Genomic DNA, 18,425 nt, shown 5'->3' on the forward strand with positions numbered 1-18,425 from the left:
AGTGGCGGGGCCCGGGCGGGCGGGTGGGGGCGTTGCGCGCGGGGATCGGGGCGCCTCCGCCATGGCCGCCGGCTTTGTGCGCTGCGCCCGGGCCCGGGCCGTCCACGCCTCCCCGGGGCGGCGGCGGCGGGGCCTCCGCTGACCCCTCCGCGCCCCGCCCCGCCCCGCCCGCCGGCCCCGCCTCCGCCTCCCTCCGCGCGCGCTCCCCGCGCCCGCGCGCCCGGCCTCGCTCCTGCCCGCCTGCCCGGCCGGCGGGGGGGTGGACCCAGCCGCCCCGATGCCCGAGCCCGGCCCCAGGATGAACGGCTTCTCGCTGGGCGAGCTGTGCTGGCTCTTCTGCTGCCCGCCCTGCCCGAGCCGCATCGCCGCCAAGCTGGCCTTCCTGCCGCCCGAGCCCACCTACACGGTGCTGGCGCCCGAGCAGCGCGGCCCGGGCCCGGCCGCCTCGGCCACCCCGATCCCGGCCGCCCCGGCCGCCCCGGCGCCCCCGATCCCGGCCGCCCCGGCCCCCGCGGCCGCCCCGGGGCCGGCGGCGGCGGCGGAGGAGGGCGCGGGCGCGTGCTCCCTGCACCTGAGCGAGCGCGCCGACTGGCAGTACTCGCAGCGCGAGCTGGACGCCGTCGAGGTCTTCTTCTCGCGCACGGCCCGCGACAACCGGCTGGGCTGCATGTTCGTGCGCTGCGCGCCCGCCGGCCGCTACACGCTGCTCTTCTCGCACGGCAACGCCGTGGACCTGGGCCAGATGTGCAGCTTCTACCTCGGCCTGGGCTCGCGCATCAACTGCAACATCTTCTCCTACGACTACTCGGGCTACGGCGTCAGCTCGGGCCGGCCCTCGGAGCAGAACCTCTACGCCGACATCGACGCCGCCTGGCAGGCGCTGCGCACCCGGTGAGCCCGCGGGGGCGCGCGCGATGGGGGGCGGTCCGGCCCGGCCCGGCCCGGCCTGGGGCTGGGCTGCGTGCGAGGAGGGGAGACGGGTCGGGTCGGGTAGCTGGGGGGTCCCTCCTGGGCTGTGCGTTCGCCTCCGTGTGCGTCCTGGCCTGGTTTCCACCCCCCAATCCTTTCCATCACCGCTGAGGGGCCTTGGAGAGCTCAGATTCGGAGGGTTTTGCAGGCTTGGGCACATCTGGGTGCCCCCGTCTCCCCCTCCCCCCCGCGGTTGGGTCTTCTGTTGCTCTGGTCACCCCAAGTGGCGCGTGGGGTGCTCAGGGACCGGCAGAGAGAAAACTACTGGGTTGGCGGCCAGGAGACGGGAGGTCCCTGGGGCTCCCGTGACCTTGGGCCAGGCACAGGGCGCCTGGAGACCTCTGGTTCCTGGTAAGCTCAGGGGTGAGGTGGGCTGGCCTCCCCAAAGGCTGTGCGTTAGGGGGGTGCGGTGCCCTGCGGGGTGGCAGCACCTGGGCGGCCCTGGGCAGAGCGGGAGGGCCTGGGGGTGTGTGAAGTTGGCGCCCTGGTGGGCAGGACGCGAGGGGTGCCGCCGCCGGGCGCCCTCCCTGAGCCTGGGCAGCAGCCCAGGGTGCCCGTGGGTTTTACAGGGTTCTGGGGTTCTCTTTGCCTTGGATTTGCACCCGCAGGAGGACGGGGACGTGTTGGTGGAGGGAAGGCCCTTGGCCGGGCCAGGCTCAAGCGGAGGGCATCGTGCCAGGCCAGCAGGACACTTGAGTGCCACTCTCCGCTTGCACAAAGTGGGGCGGTCACTTCACCGGGCGCCCATTTTTTTTTTTCTCTCTATCTGTGACTTGCCCTTTCCCGCCTGAGGTCAGTGATGAGTGGACACACCCAGGAGGGTGTCTGCAGGGACAGCTTCAGGGGACAGGGTTGCAGGGTACGTCTATGGCCTGGCCGCGGCCCCTACACGGCTTTTCTCTAAAATGTGTTTGCCGAGCACCGGCCGGTGTGGCTCAGTGGATAGAGCGTCGGCCTGCGGACTGAAGGGTCCCAGGTTCGATTCCCGGTCAAGGGCACAGGCCCGGGTTGCGGGCTCGATCCCCAGTGTGGGGCGTGCAGGAGGCAGCCGATCCATGCTTCTCTCTCATCATGGATGTTTCTCTCTCTCTCTCCCTCTCCCTTCCTCTCTGACATCAATACAAATATATTTAAAAAAAATAAAAGTAAAAATCAAACGTGTTTGCCGGGCTTATTCACGACCCTGTCCCCATTCCTGAGCCTAAATAAGCTCCTATGTTACCCTTTGCTGTTCTGGGGGGGAAATGGCTTGTCCACCAGGAAGTGCTTAAGATGTCATACAGGTTGCTTCTCCCAGTTCCGGGCAGACATGGAAGTCGTATGCAAATACGTTGAGTCAGAGAATCCACAGGTCGTTCAGAGCCACCTGTTCCGGGAAAGGGTGTCGAAGGTGTTTGTTTGTGGTTTTTTCTTCAAATATATTTATATGGATTTCAGAGAGGAAGGGAGAGGGAGAGAGAAAGAGAAACATCAATGATGAGAGAGAATCATGGATCGGCTGCCTCCTGCACGCCCCCCACTGGGGATTGAGCCCACAACCCGGCCCATGTGCCCTTGACCGGAATCGAACCCGGGACCCTTCGGTCCGCAGGCCGACGCTCTACCCACTGAGCCACACCGGCCAGGGCTCAAAGGTAGGTTTTACACACGGTCTGTGGGGCGCTGGAATTTGCTGTCGGTGATGAAGGTATTAAAGGGGGAAGGGTTTGGGCCCGGCTGGCATGGCTCAGTGGTTGAACGTCGACCTAGGAACCAGGAGGTCACGGTTCGATTCCCAGTCAGGGCACAGGCCCGGGTTGCGGGCTCGATCCCCAGCGGGGGGCATGCAGGAGGCAGCCGATCCATGATTCTCTCTCATCATGGATGTCTCTCTCTCTCTCTCTCTCTCTCTCTCTCTCTCCCTCTCCCTTCCTCTCTGACGTCAATCCTATATGATAAAAGGCTAATATGCAAATTGTCCCCTGGACCAGGAGTTCAAGCAGAACTTTGACCAGAGGGCGGGGCCTGCTGGCCAACCGCCTGCAGCCCCTCCCCCGGCCGCCCCCACCTCTGATCGCCTCCCCCACCCCGATCAGGGGCTGGGCCGGCCAGACCCTACCTGTGCACAAATTCGTGCACCGAGCCTCTAGTGTATATATATATATATATGTGTGTGTGTGTGTGTGTGTGTGTGTGTGTGTACAAAATGAGGGTTTGGCATTAGGCTTTGGTATTGGACGCAGTGAAGCTCTTCCTTGAGTGGGTTTTCTAATAAGATGCCAGTGGAACCCTGTCCCTCCCTACCTGAGCGTCCACCGCAGGGAAATGAACGCCTGTCCGGGGACCAGGCCCGCCCTTTGGCCCGAGTAGGCAGGTGTGTCCACGTTACAGCATCCGTGAGGCGTCGCTACTTCCCGGAGGCCGGGTCACGCTCTGTTGAACGCAGGGCGTGGTTCTGGAACAGGGCTTCGTTTTGAATCATCTGACGAGGTATCTACATTCTGCCCACGGTTTGTTTAACGTGAAGCCGGAACGCCTACCTCGACTGCCAGGCACGCCCGTCAGACGGGAGGGTCTTAGGATTCGAAGAAACCTGACCTGACCTCTGTCCTGGGCGTTTCACACATTTTAAAGTTATTATTGTTATGATTATTATTATTGCATTTACTGGTCCATTCTTGTGTGTGCCCTGACCGGGGATCGGACCCGTGACCTCGGCGTGTTGGGACCATGTTCTAACCGACTACGCTACCCGGCTGGGGCCTCAGACTCTTTGGATGGCGGCCCCCACAGTAAGAAACACATTTTATATCTTTTTAAAAAATATATATTTTTATTGATTTCAGAGAGGAAGGGAGAGGGAGAGAGAGAAACATCCATGACGAGAGAGAATCACGGATCGGCTGCCTCCTGCACGCCCCCCACTGGGGATCAAGCCCGCAACCCTGGATATGCGCCCTTGACTGGAGTCGAACCTGGGACCCTTCAGTCCGCAGGCCGATGCTCTATCCACTGAGCCAAACCAGCTGGGGCTATATTTTTATTGATTTCAGAGAGGAAGGGAGAGGGAGAGAGAGAGATAGAGACATCCATGATGAGAGAGAATCATGGACCGGCTGCCTCCTGCACGCCCTGCACTGGGGATCGAGCCCACACCCCGAGCCTGTGCCCTGAGTGGAATCGAACCTGGAACCTTTCAGTCCGCAGGCCAACGTTCTATCTACTGAGCAACACCGGCCAGGGCCCGATGTAAACGTTTTAATCTAGGGCAGTGGTCAGCAAACCGCGGCTCGAGAGCCATATGCGGCTCTTTGGCCCCTTCAGTGTGGCTCTTCCACAAAATACCACGTGCGGGCGCGCTCGTACAGTGCGATTGAAACTTCGTGGCCCATGCGCAGAAGTCGGTATTTTGTGGAAGAGCCACACGCAAGGGGCCAAAGAGCCGCATGTGGCTCTCGAGCCGCAGTTTGCCGACCACGGATCTAGGGCAAGGAGAGAGATGGGGCATTCGTGCTCCCGTTCACCACTGATAAATCAGAGACTCATAGCCTGAGTGCGAAAGGCAGATGAGGAAAGACTTACCATTTCATCCTCTTGTTCATTCATTCATTCATTCATTCATTCATTCATTGGACCAGCCAGCCATCATCCATTAAACACGCACGTGGCGATCCCGTGCTTGGACCGGACGCTGTGGTCGGCCCACACGGCCCCTCTGTGCTGTGCAAACACGGGTTAGGTCGCAGCGGCATTTTGAACGTGTCAGCACGCGGGGCCGTGGTTTCTCGGGATCGGAACAGGAAAACCCGTCTGTCCCGGGACGGTGGCTGGGGACCCCGGGCAGTCAGAGCGTCTGTCGGCGGCGAGTGCCGTGTGCCGTGCGGGTCTCTCCGGGAGGAGCAGGGAGTGGCTTCCCTGGACCTGCTGGAGGGAACGACCTGCCATCCCCGCTCTGTGGCCTCAGGGGGACCGGCCAGGCCGTCGAGGGGAGAGGGCTGGGAAGCTCCTGACCCTGAGTGAGCGGGGAACCTGTTAGAAATGCGTCTGATGTCGGGCGAAGACACACGGATCCTTCCAGAAAGGAAGCAGGCGACACCCTGTACCAGCCCATGAAGAAGAGCTTAACTCTGAAGCCGGGTGTGTTGAAATTGAGGGAGGCGGCCAGCAGGCGGGGCTCAGGGGTTGAGCGTCGACCTAGGAACCAGGAGGTCAGGGTTCGATTCCCGGTCAGGGCACAGGCCCGGGTTGTGGGCTCCATCCCCAGTGTGGGGCCTGCAGGGGGCGGCCGATCCAGGATTCTCTCTCATCGTTGATGTTTCTCTCTCTCTCTCTCTTTCCCTTCCTCTCTTTGAAATCCATAAAAATATATATTTTAAAAAATGATAGTGGCAGTAACAATAATGATAAATAATAACCAGCACGGCCTCGTGATGCGTGCTCCAGCACAGCGCCTTCCACTTAGTCAGGGCACAGTGAGCCGTCCGAGTTGTTCAGCGCCATCAGTACAACGAGAGGCGCGGTGCACGAAATTCGTGCAAGAGTAGGCCTTCCTTCCCCCGGCTGCCGGCACCGGCTTCCCTCTGGGACCCGGGACCCAGGCTTCCCTCGCAGCCCCAGGCTTCGTCCGGAAGGTCGTCTGGAAGGACGTCCGGTCTAATTAGCATATTACGCTTTTGTTATTAGAGAGTATTCGGGCTGTAGCCACCGCGTGCTTGGATCATGGGGGACACCAGGTGCTTCCATCAGAAGGCATCTGTAATAAGGAAAGCGTAATATGCTAATTAGACCGGACAGTCGAACGACCTTCCGGACCTCATTCTGGACGTCCTTCCAGACCAAGCCACGGTGGCGGGGGCTGAGGCAGAGTGGTTAGGGGAGATCAGGCAGGCAGAGTGATTAGGGGCGATCAGGCAGGCAGAGTGGTTAGGGGCGATCAGGCAGGCAGAGTGGTTAGGGGCGATCAGGCCGGCAGAGGGGTTAGGGGCGATCAGGCAGGCAGCAGAGTGGTTAGGGGCGATCAGGCAGGCAGGTAGGTGAGTGGTTAGGGGTGATCAGGCAGGCAGAGGGGTTAGGGGCGATCAGGCAGGCAGGCAGAGTGGTTAGAAGCTAGTGGTCCCGGATTGTGAGAGGGATGTCAAACAGGCAGTCGGACATCCCCTGGGGGGTCCCGGATTGCGAGAGGGTGCAGGCCAAGGTTAGGGGACCCTCCCCCACTCCGTGCATGAACTTCGTGCACTGGGCCTCTAGTGTTAAAGAAATTGCTCCCTCCCTCCCCACCCCGCACACACGTACATAACAGCAGGGCAAGCCTCGCTCGGTGGGTGTGGGACCGGGGGATGTTGGCTTTATTTGCGATGAAGGGGAAAGAGCGTCTTTGAATGAGCCCGGCCTCTCCTGTTTTAGCTTTGGGGCACCGCAGATGCATTCATATTTTTAACAAATATATATATTTTTATTGATTTCAGAGAGGACGGGAGAGGGAGGTGTAGAAACATCAATGATGAGAGAGAATCATGGACCAACTGCCTCCCGCAGGCACCACACTGGGGATGGAGCCCGCAACCCGGGCCTGTGCCCTGACGGGGAATCGAACCCGTGACCTCCTGGTTCCTAGGTCGACGCTGAAATACTGAGCCACGCGGCCGGCCGGGCTCTGCATTAGTATTTTAAGTCGGGCTGCACCTCATTGACCGCGGTGTTTATGTCCCCAGAGGAGCTCTGAGAGGAAGCGGAAACCTTACTACCTGTCACCCAACACCCGCCCGCTCCTTTGCAAACCGCCCCTCCTTGGCTCCGGCCGCCATCGCGTGTCGTGTCCCGGCTGAGTTCTCAGGACCTGCTCTGTCTCCTGCTGGAACCAGACCCGCCTCCCAGCTCAGGGTCAGGGGTGGAGAGGACGAGGAGGCGAAACCCCGTCTCTCCCCACCACGCAGAGCATTCTGGTTGCTTTTTTAAAAAAATTTAAAAATTTGTATTGATTTCAGAGAGGAAGGGAGAGGGAGAGAGAGAGAGAAACATCCATGATGAGAGAGAACCATGGACCGGCTGCCTCCTGCACGCCCCACACTGGGGATCGAGCCCAGAACCCGGGCCTGTGCCCTGACCGGAAATCGAACCCGGGACCCTTCAGTCCGCAGGCCGACGCTCTATCCACTGAGCCACACTGGCCAGGGCGCGAGATCCATCTTGCTCCAAAGCTGTTTTTAGGGGCCGTCCTGGGCAGAACGAGGCGGGGGGGGGGGGGGGTGTAATTATGTGGACGGCAAGTTCTGCGATGCCAGATTGTTGTACGCTGGTTCGACTTCTTGATTTATCCCCATCGTCTTAAAGAGCTCCAGGGAGGTTCGGAGTCGGCGCCGGTAATCGCTGAGTTTTTTTAGTGATCCTTGCCGCCCTTCTAACTGGAAACATTGGCATTTATACATATTCCGTGGCCGGTAGCCCAGCTGGTTAGAGTGTCGTCCCCCTACACCAAGGTTGCGGGTTCGAGCCCCAGTCAGGGCACACGTACAGGAAGCCACCAGTGAGTGAATGTATCGATACGTGGAACAGCACATCAGCGTTCCTCTCTCTCTCCTTAAAAATCAATAAGTAAAAAATTAAAAAATATATATACATGTGTTAGCCCTATCAGATGTGGCTCAGTGGATAGAGCGTCGGCCTGCGGACTGCAGGGTCCCAGGTTCAATTCCGGTCAAGGGCACAGGCCCGGGTTGCGGGCTCGATCCCCCGTGGAGGGCGTGCAGGAGGCAGCCGATCCATGATTCTCGCTCATCATGGATGTTTCTCTCTCTCCCTCTCCCTTCCTCTCTCTGAAATCAATAAAAATATATTTAAAATACATATATATATGTTAGAAAAGGACTATTCACATGCTAATCATTTCTAAACACATTTTATATAATTCAGTTGGATTAAAATACATTTTTTAAAAATATGTTTTTATTGATTTCAGAGAGAGAGAGAGAGAAACATCCATGATGAGAGAGAATCGTGGATCGGCCGCCTCCTGCACGCCCCCCACTGGGGATCGAGCCCACAACCCTGGGGCCTGTGCCCTGAGTGGGACTCGAACCCTGACCTCCTGGTTCCTAGGTCGACGCTCAACCACGGAGCCACGCCGGCCGGGCCACCTAATATTTTGGGGGTTTCTTTTCTCAGAATCACAGGATCTGAGCGTGAGGAGGAGTGAGGAATCTTACACATTTCAGTCCTTCAACAAACCCAGCCCCTGCGGGATGGACGGAGGTTGGGTGCTGGGCTAGCGGCTGGCATAGTCTCTCATTGTTCGCAGGTTTTCTATGGCACAGAGAGAAAGAACAAAAATCCCCAATTTGCATTTGAAAGGTGACTTTGAATTCCCCTGGAGAGCCAGCCCCCCTCCCCCTGCGATGGAATTCCGTGCTTTTGTCTCAAGGTTTTTCTGAAGGAGAAGAAGGCCCGGTGAACCCCTGGAAATCCATAGAAAGGGAGGAAAGGAATTTTCTAAGGAGGTGGCCACTGGGGTGCCTTTGCCAGGGACGCCCCCCCCCCCCTATGGCTCTGCGGACTTTGCCCTTTGTCCACTGAGGCCCGATAGGATGCAGGTGGCTAAGGATTGGTCCACAGAGCCCTGGGGGGCGGGGGGGGCCTCGGGGGCGCCTGGGTTTGAACCCCCCGGCCTCGCTGTGGCTTTGTGCCTCAGTTTACCCTTCTGTGAACCGGGAAAGGACGCCAGTGTTTGCCGTGAATAATGCTAGTGCGTAACTGTTCACCAAGTGCCGGGGTTTGCGTGTGGAAAAGTGAGTTTCGGCCCCGGCCCTGAGCTCAGGGGGTTAGCGCGTCGCCCCAATACACTGAGGTGCTGGGCTCGACCCCCAGACGGGGCACAGACAGGGACCGACCAGTGAGCGCATTAGTAAGCGGAACAACAAATCGATGTTTCCCTCTCTCTTTCTCCTCTCTCTCTCTCTCTGTGCCCCAAATCAATAAATAAGCCCTAGCTGGTGTGGCTCAGTGGATAGAGCGTCGGCCTGTGAACTGAAGGGTGCCGGGTTCGATTCCCGCTCAGGGCACAGGCCCGGGTTGTGGGCTCCATCCCCAGTGGGGGGCGTGCAGGAGGCAGCCGGTCCAGGATTCTCTCTCATCACTGATGTTTCTATCTTTCTCTCTCTCCCTCTCCCTTCCTCTCTGACATCAATAAACATATATTTAAAAAATAAAAAGAAAATCAATCAATAAAAACAATTGAAGAAAAATGAATTTTTAAAGCCGCTGAGTAGACGGAGGGAAAGAAATGAAAAGGTTTGTAGTGAACAGCCTTTAGCGATGGGAGCAGCCGTGTCTCTAGAGCAGTGGTTCTCAACCTTCCTGATGCCGCGACCCTTTCATACGGCTCCTCACGCTGTGGGGACCCCCAACCATAACATTATTTTCGTGGCTACGTCATCACTGTCATGTCGCTGCTGTGATGAATCGTCATGTAAATATCTGATATGCAGGATGGATTTTCATGGTTACACATTGAACATCATGAAAGCATCGTGATTGATCACAGAAACAATCTGTAATTATAGATGTGTTTTCCGATGGTCTCAGGGGACCCCTGTGAAAGGGTCGTTCGGCCCCCAAAGGGGTCGCGACCCACAGGTTGAGAACCGCTGAGAATCTAAAGGGTTTTGGCGTCGCCAGGGCACTGGGTGCACCAGCTCTGTGACCGAAGCCTCGTCTGGTGAGAGAGGGGGGGCCCCACGGCGGTTTCGGAGGGATTTGGGGATGCGGAGGGGCCTCGGGGGGAGTGTCGGTCGGCAGCCGGGGCGAAGCTGCCTTGTATTCCTCTGGACTTAAACCTGCTCTGGGCGGCGTTCTCTTACTTTGCCGCCATCTGCAGCGACTTCTGTCCTCGTGTGGACGAAAGGGGGCCACACGCTCACCCCCCCACCCCACACCTCCGCCCAGCAGCTCAGGGGGGGCCTGCGGGGGGGCCTTGCAAACCCCAGACCTGTAGTCACCACACAGGGTGGCCTGACATTAAAACTTTTTGGTTTTTTTTTTCAAAGAAAGAAGGTCTTTTAAATATATATATAATTTATTGATGTCAGAGAGGAAGGGAGAGGGAGAGAGGAACATCCATGATGAGAGAGAACCATGGATCGGCCGCCTCCTGCACGCCCGACACTGGGGATCAAGCCCCCAGCCCGGGCGTGTGCCCCTGGCCGGGAATCGAACCCGGGACCCTTCAGTCCTCAGGCCGAGGTGCTGTCCACTGGGCCACACTGGCCAGGGCTGAGCTGAAAACCTTTAAATTAAAAAGCAGTTGGTAGTGGGCAGCCGTGTCCGAGGCCAGTATCTTCCCTGACAAAGATCAGCTTCCGCCTCTACGGAGCCTCCTGTCTTTTTGCCTCTGAGATGACACACCTGGGGAACGTAACCCCCCTTTCTCCAGACCCCTCGGGGCAGGACTCATGGCGGCAGGGCACAGGCCACAGAGCCCCGCATTGTAGGTTGTGGTTTTAACTAGAGGCCCGGTGCACGAAATTCGAGCGCAGGGTGGGGGGGTCCCCTCAGCCCAGCCTGCACCCTCTCCGATCCCGGGGATCGGGCCTAAACCGGCAGTCGGACATCCCTCTCACAATCCTGGACCGCTGGCTCCTAATCGCTCACCTGCCTGCCTGCCTGGTTGCCCCCAACTGTCCCCCTCCCTGCTGGCCTGGTTGCCCCCAACTGCCTTCCCTGCCGGCCTGGTCATCCCCAACTGCCCCTCTTACCAGCCTGGTCGCCCCTCACGGCCCCCCCTCCCCCGCTGGCCTGGTCGCCCCCAACTGCCCCCCTGCCAGCCTGGTCGCCCCCAACTGCCCCCCCTCCCCCGCTGGCCTGGTTGCCCCTAACTGCCTCCCTGCCAGCCTGGTCGCCCCCAACTGCCCCTGCCCCCGCTAGCCTGGTCGCCCCCAACTGCCCCCCCTCCCCCGCTGGCCTGGTTGCCCCTAACTGCCTCCCTGCCAGCCCGGTCGCCCCACGCAGCCTGCTATTCAGTCGTTTGGTCGCCCCTCACTAACCCCCCTGCCTGCCTGGTTGCAGGCAGCCATCCTGTGAGGGCGTGAGGGTCAATTTGCATATCACCTTTTTATTCTCTAGGATAGGATTGCTGACTGTTAATGCTCCTGCACCCACCTGAGTAAAGAAGCAGGTGTCCATCATCTTACTTGTTATCCAATCCCAGGGGCTCCCCCCACCCCTGCTTTGCTTGCTCCCGCCTCCCTCGTCCGTCCCCCCATGGATCCCCTGTCGCCCACCTCCGCCCCTCCTTCGATTGCAACGTCTAAAAACAGGCGAAAACCAGCCCTTCCCCGGAGCACGGTCCCCATCCGTGGAGAATTCAGCTTCCCGGCGATTGTCTATAGATTGTCGGCCGTTTGGCCCAAATAAACCCACAGAAACTCTGCAGGTTTGAGTGTTTTCGCACGTTGACGGCTGCTTTCTAACGACCGTGAGTGAGGCAGCTGTGTGCGCGGTCCGGCCTCCCCTCCCTCCCTCTGGGGCTTCCCTCCCCCCATCCCTCCCCGTCCTGTTGGGTTTTATTTCTCACTCCCCGTCCCGCCGGAAATGGGCCTTAAACAGCCACGGTGACCTATTTTAAACTCGTTTCTGTCCGTGCTTTTAACATCGGGCCAGCGTTTCCCGCTGAGGGAAGGAGTTCCCTTTCGCGACGGGGAGTGAAAACCCTTAACAACACCCCCCCCCATCCCCGCCCGCGTCCCCATGTCCGTGGGGCCTCGGCCTCGAGAGAGAACCAGGGAGGGGGCTCCCCGGGCCGTGCCCACCGGGGACGGCGATGTTATCACGCCGGCTGCTCACGAGCTGGGCACCGGGCAGTTCTCAGGGAGGGTTTATCCACTGGATCCCAGGTTGGGCCCTTCTGTTGTTTTTTTAATGCATTTTTAAAATTAATTTCAGAAAAGGAGGGAGAGGGAGAGAGAGAGGTAGAAATAGAAATAGAAACATCAGTGATGAGAGAGCATCATGGATCGGCCGCCTCCTGCACACCCTCCACTGGGGATCGAGCCCCCAACCCGGGCCTGTGCCCTGACCGGGAATCGAACCCTGACCTCCTGGTTGGTAAGTCGCCGCTCAGCCACGGAGCCACGCCGGCCGGGCAGGGCCTGTGTGTATTTTGTGTGGTTTCATTCTTGTGCATCCTCACCCCAAGGATATGTTCCCACTGATTTTTAGAGAGAGCGGAAGGGAGAGGGAGAGACCGAGAGAAACATCGATGTGAGAGAGACACCTCCAGGGGTTGCCTCCTGCACACACCCCGACCAGGGCCCCGGCCGGGGAGGAGCCTGCCACCGAGGCCCGTGCCCTTGACCGGAATCGAACCCGGGACCCTCGATCCGCAGGCCAAAGCACTATCCACTGAGCCACACGGGCCAGGGCCTGATTCTTTTTTGAGGGCCCTTGGGGTATCCTGGGGAATAAGTCTCAGTAAGTACAGTCAGGTATGTCACTAGGCACCAGGTTATGCTTGTGTGGAGCCCTGGCCAGTGTGGCTCAGTGGTTGGGCGTCGGTCTATGAACCAGGAGGTCAGGGTTCGATTCCCGGTCAGGGCACAGGCCCACATTGCGGGCTTGATCCCCCGTGGGGGGACGTGCAGGAGGCGGCCGATCCATGAGTCTCTCTCATCATTGAGGTTTCTATCTCTCTCCTTCTCCCTTCTTTTATTTTTTTAAAAATATTTTTTTATTGATTTCAGAGAGGAAGGGAGAGGGAGAGATAGATAGATACATCCATGATGAGAGAGAACCATGGATTGGCCTCCTCCCACACACGCCACACTGGGGATTGAGCCAGCAACCCGGGCATGTGCCCTGACCGGGAATCGAACCCGGGACCCTTCAGTCCACAGGCGGACGCTCTATCCACTGAGCCACACCGGCCAGGGCTCCCTTTCTTTGTGAAATAAAAAATATATATATATTTTAAAAATTAAAATTAAAATAAAAGCTTCCGTGGCCCCCTCCCCCCTGGCCCCCAGCACCCGGGGGCGGGCGGCTTTCACGGTATCTGTTGACTCTCTGCTGAGAAACAGGATGGCTTGTCTTGGCCCTCCATCCCCGCTGGCTTCCTCTCGCTATTTCCAGCGTCTGAGGTTATTTTTGGGTCTCCCCTGGCAGCCTTTGTGAGGCTAAGTAACGGACTGGCTTCATCCCTGTGCCTCCAAGACCTTCCGTATCTGAACCCGCCTCCCCGCCTCCCCTCCTCCCCTCCTCCCTGCAGCCCCGCCTTCCCTGGGGCCTGGAGGGGTGGGCCCCCCCCCACCCCCCCTGCTCTCCCCGCCTCTGTCACCCAGGCTCCTGGCTTCGCCTCAGGGTCCCTCCCAGGCTCCAGCTCTTGGTCCGGCGCCTCTGCCCTCCCGTCTTCAGCAGGTCTCCCCGCCGGCCCTCGGTTTTCCTGTCCAGGTTCATCCGTGCCCTCCGACCTCCCTTTTTCTATTTTATTTTATTTTATTTATTTATTTTTTAAAATATATTTTATTGATTTTTCACAGAGAGGACGGGAGAGGGATAGAGAGTTAGAAACACGATCAGCTGCCTCCTGCACGCCTCCCACTGGGGATGTGCCCGCAACCCAGGTACATGCCCTTGACCGGAATCGAACCCGGGACCCTTCAGTCCGCAGATCGGTGCTCTATCCGCTGAGCCAAACCCGTTAGGGCTATTTTTTTATTTATTGATTTCAGAGAGGAAGGGAGAGGGAGAGAGAGATAGAAACATACATGATGAGGGAGAATCATGGATCGGCTGCCTCCTGCACGCCCCACACTGAGGATCGAGCCCACAACCCTGGCATGTGCCCTGACCGGGAATCGAACCCGGGACCCTTGGGTCTGCAGGCCGACGCTCTATCCACTGAGCCACACCGGCCAGGGCTGGGCTCCCTCTTTCAAAGCGTTTTCCAACCAGACAGGCGGTTTAGGGTGAGTTTAACTTTCCACTGAGCCGAGCGCCTGTACGGGACGGAGGTGGGGAGGCCTGACCCCCTGGGACGCCGGGGTTCCGGCTACCCCAGAGGCGGCCAGCGGCCCTGGGGGTCTGGTTCTAGACTCAGCACTTCGGAGCGGCCTGGTGTGTGGATTATTTTATTTTGCTTTTTTAAAAAATATATTTGTTATTGATTTCAGAGAGAGGAAGGGGGAGGGAGATAGAAACATCCACGATGAGAGAGAATCACGGATCGGCTGCCCTCTGCACGCCCCGCACTGGGGATCGAGCCCGCCACCCGGGCCTGTGCCCTGACCCCCGTGACCTGGTTCACAGGTCGACGCTCAACCACTGAGCCCTGATACCCTCAAGCTCAGGGGTGCGGGCGGGGAGGGGCCTCCTGGGTGCTCCTGCCCTCAGCTGCCTGGAGAGCTTGCCTTTTTCTCGTCGTCTCCTTCACATGTAAACACCTGTTATTTTTGCGTTGGGTGGTTTTTTGCAGAGAATGAGGACACGTGCCTTTACTTGGCCAGTGTTTATCAGCTGCCCCACCGTACCAGGTCCTGGCCGGTGCTGCTCAGTGGATAGTGCATCCGCCTGCGGACCAAAGGGTCCCGGTTCGATTCTGGTCACGGGCACAGACCTCGGTTTCGCAGGCTCCTCCCCGGCCCGGGCCCTGGTCGGGGCGCGTGCAGGAGGCAGCCCATCGATGTGTCTCTCTCGCATCGATGTCTCTCTCTGTCTCTCCCTCTCTCTTCCACTCTCTCTAAATCAATGGGAAAATATCCTCGGGGGAGGATGAACAGAAATAATCTATACTAATGAAAGCCTAGGTGGCCCTCACGCGTGACGTCGTCACAAGATGGCCGAGCCACAGCGGAGGCAGGGCCCAGCGGCCACTCTGTGTGGTGAGGCCTGGGTGTCCCACGGCTCCGCATGGCACAGAGGAGGCCCGTCCTGGCGGAGGAGGCAGGTCGCAGCAGGGGAGGGCAGTTGGGGGCGATCGGGCCGGCAGGGGAGGGCAGTTGGGGGCGATCGGGCCAACAGGGAGGGCAGTTGGGGGCGATCTGGCCGGCAGGGAGGGCAGTTGGGGGCGATCTGGCCGGGAGGGGAGGGCAGTTGGGGGTGATCTGGCCGGCGGGGAGGGCAGTTGGGGGCGATCGGGCCAGCAGGGGAGCAATTAGGGGCAATCAGTCAGGCAGGCAGGCGAGCGGTTAGGAGCCAGCGGTCCCAGATTGCGAGAGGTGTGTCCGACTGCCGGTTCAGGCCCGATCCCACCCTAAACCGCCAGTCAGACATCCCCCAAGGGGCTCCAGATTGGGGAGGGCGCAGGCCGGGCTGAGGACAACCCCCCACCCTGTGCACGAATTTCATGCCCCGGGCCTCCGGTAAAAAAAATATAACAAAATCCTGTGCTGAGTAGCGTTTCCTAATGAGCCTGGTTCCGTAGCTGCTGTTATTAGATGTGTTGATGCTGCAGCGTCTTGGAGAACAGCCCAGGAGGCGGCACCGAGGGGCCGTGCCAGCCGCCGTGGTCGCTGCCTGCGCAGCTCAGTGCACTTCAGAGATTGGGGGCGCCGAGCCAGGGAGGGGGTGCACAGAGCCTGGTCCTGGAGGAATCGGAGCTGAGATACCCAGACCGTGCGGCCGCGGGGCAGGTGGGCCCTGGGCGAGGCGTGTCCGCGGTGCCCGTGCGGCCGGGAGGGTTCGAACAGCCCGCGTTCCTCCAGCCGCTCTTGGGCCTCTCGCCCGTCCCGGCCGGGCATTCTCCCGACGTTAGGACTCAATCCCTTTCTTTTTTTTTTATAATATGTTTTTATTGATTTCAGAGACAAAGGGGGAGGGAGAGAGAGAAATATCCATGATGAGAGAGAATCATGGATCGGCTGCCTCCTGCACGCCCCCCACTGGGGATCAAGCCCGCAACCTGGGCCTGTGTCCTTGACGGGAATCGAACCCAGGACCCTGCAGTCTGCAGGCCGACGCTCTATCCACTGAGCCACACCGGCCAGGGCAGGACTCAGTCCCTTTCTAGAGAGAGGGACTGTTTTCCTGAGATGCCGGGGCAGTGCTGGGGGAGGAGGAGGGGAGGAGCACACGGAGGGGCCGAGAGCCGGGACCCAGCTGTGTTATTCCGGCGTCTGCGCCGGCAGCCCTGAGCCTGCCCGGGGCCCGGGGAGCCGGTGACTGGTCAGGGGGGGCGTCTGTGCTGATTTCTGCTGCTCCATTGATTGTGGGGTGTCCAGGGAGGTCCGATGCTGCATCATTTAAAGGTGTGAGTGTGGCCCGGCCGGCGAGGCCCAGTGTTTGAGCGTCAGCCTGTGAACCAGGAGGTCAGGGTTCGATTCCCGGTCTGGGCACAGAAACCAATGAAAATATATTTTTTTAAAAAAATATATGAGTGTGGCCCTGGCCAGGTAGCTGGGCTGGAGCGTTATCCCAATTTTCCGAGGTTGCGGGTTCGATGCCTGCTCAGCGCACAGACAAGAATCGGCCAATGAATGCACGAGTCAGTGGAGCAACAAATCGATGTTTCTCTCTCTCTCTCTCAAATCCTATATAATAAAAGCCTAATATGCTGAGTGTCTGGTGGTCCAGGTGGCCGTTCAACCAATCAAAGCGTAATATGCTAATGATATGCGAAGGCCGCAATGACATGTACTGACCACCAGGGGGCAGACGCTTCAACCGATAGGTGAGCTTGCTGCTGGCGTCCAGCCGATCGGGGCTGGACATACCCTGGACCCCTCCCCGGCTGGCCAACCTCCTGCGTCCCTCCCCCCGCCCCGATTGTGAACCGGTGGGGTCCCCCGGCCTGGCCTGCACCCTCTCGCAATCTGGGACCTCTCGGGGGATGTCGGAGAGCCGGTTTCGGCTCGATCCCGCAGGCCAGGCTGAGTGACCCCACTGGTGCACGAATTCGTGCACCGGGCCTCTAGTTAATTCATAAAGATGTGAGTGTGGAGCGAGGGAAGGACTGGTGACATCCTTACGGACACGGGGAAAGAGGGGTGACCAGGCCTTCTGTGCGCCTGACTTCACCTGGTCACCGAGGAGCTGCCCGCCAGCCCTGGCCGTCGGTGGCCACGGGGAGGCGAGGGGCCCATGACCTTAGCAGGTAGCATCTGACCGGGGCTCGGAGCCGGCCACTGCCACCTGCCTGCTCGGTGGCCCTGGGTGACTCCCCCAGCTGCCTGGGCCTTCAGCTCAGAGGAACTGCTGACAGCACCTTGCAGGTGGGGGTCGGGTTCAAGAGATGGCGTGTCGCAAAGTCGTCAGGGCTACCGCTTATCCTGCTTTTTTAAATATATAGATTTTTATTGCTTTCAGAGAGACAGGGAGAGGGAGGGAGAGAGAGAGAAAAATAGCCTATATAATAAAGAGGAAATATGCAAATTGACCCTCACTCCATCACGCCACCACAAGACGGCTGCACCCACAGTGGAGGTGGGGTACCCGTAATGAGCCGTAATGAGCGATCAGCAGAGACTTGAGGCTCCATGGCACCGGGCCAGGGCGGGGGGACCTGAGGCTGCACCCCCTGCCTGGTGGGGCTTGATGGGGGACCTCAGGCCGTGCCCCCCACTCGGCAGGGCTTGACAGGGGCCCTGAGGCTGCGCCACCCGCCCAGCGGGGCTTGGCGGGGGTGGGGCCGGCCGCGTCTGAATCTCGTGCGATTTCGAGGCGCACGTGGGTGGGCGGGGACTTGACTCTGGGTCCCGCGGCACGCCCCAGATTCTGATTTTCAGATACATTTTACTAATTTTCTTTCATCTCTGCCACTTCTATAATAGAGAAAGGGCAAATAGCAGTATTAAAATATTTCCTCTAATGAATCCCCTTTTCATGTGCACGAATTTCGTGCACCGGGCCACCAGTCCTATATAATAAAAGCCTAATAAGCAAATCAACCGACCGGTAGATTGACCGACAGAACGGCCAGTCGCTATGACGTGCACTGACCACCAGGGGGCAGATGCCCAACGCAGGAGCTGCCCCCAGCCTGCAGGCCCCAGGCCAGCCAAAGCGGGTGCCCTTTGCCCTGCAGAGGGAGGCGACTGCAGGTGGCCGCAGGGGCTGGCGAGTGGTAGGCGCCAGGCTGGCCAAGGTGGGTGCCAACAAGGGTCCCCTGGTCACCCCGCCCGTTGCCCCAGAGATCAGCCCTGATTGCCAGCCAGGCCTAGGGGCCGTACCGGTGCACGAATTTCATGCACCGGGCCTCTCGTCAATGAGGAGAGAGAATCACGGATCGGCCGCCTCCTGCACGCCCCACACTGGGGATGGAGCCTGCAACCCGGGCCGGTGCCCTGACCGGGAATCAAACCCTGACCTCCTGGTTCCTAGGTCGACGCTCAGCCACTGAGCCACGCCGGCCGGGCTCCTGTGCTTAATCAGCATTCATCCCAGGCTCTGCCAGCGGGTCCTGAAGCCCCCTGTCCCCGTAGCATGTGGGATCCACGCCGGAGGCCTGGCTGGCTCTGCCCTCCACGCTCCGGTTGACCGGTGGGGAGGTGGGGCGC

The 18,425-nt window shown here is 59.3% G+C and overlaps 1 protein-coding gene and 1 non-coding gene across 3 annotated transcripts in view; one reads left to right on the forward strand and one right to left on the reverse strand.

Moving 5' to 3' along the window:
- Nucleotides 1-239: 239 nt before the first annotated feature.
- ABHD17C (abhydrolase domain containing 17C, depalmitoylase) overlaps nucleotides 240-18,425 on the forward strand; it is a 39,111-nt gene continuing 20,925 nt past the window's right edge. For both annotated transcript variants that reach the window (XM_070400440.1, XM_070400439.1), the window contains exon 1: nucleotides 240-891. In XM_070400440.1, the coding sequence (XP_070256541.1) occupies nucleotides 278-891 (614 nt within the window). In that variant the 5' untranslated portion in view covers nucleotides 240-277. The remainder of the gene's footprint in view (nucleotides 892-18,425) is intronic.
- Nucleotides 12,789-12,867, reverse strand: TRNAH-GUG (transfer RNA histidin (anticodon GUG)). The gene has a single exon. It is a non-coding gene; the product is annotated as a tRNA-His (tRNA).

This window comes from Myotis yumanensis, unplaced genomic scaffold (genome assembly GCF_028538775.1).
Source record: "Myotis yumanensis isolate MYYU_CA2020_CCGP unplaced genomic scaffold, mMyoYum1.0.hap1 SCAF_20, whole genome shotgun sequence".
Lineage (NCBI taxonomy): Eukaryota > Metazoa > Chordata > Mammalia > Chiroptera > Vespertilionidae > Myotis > Myotis yumanensis.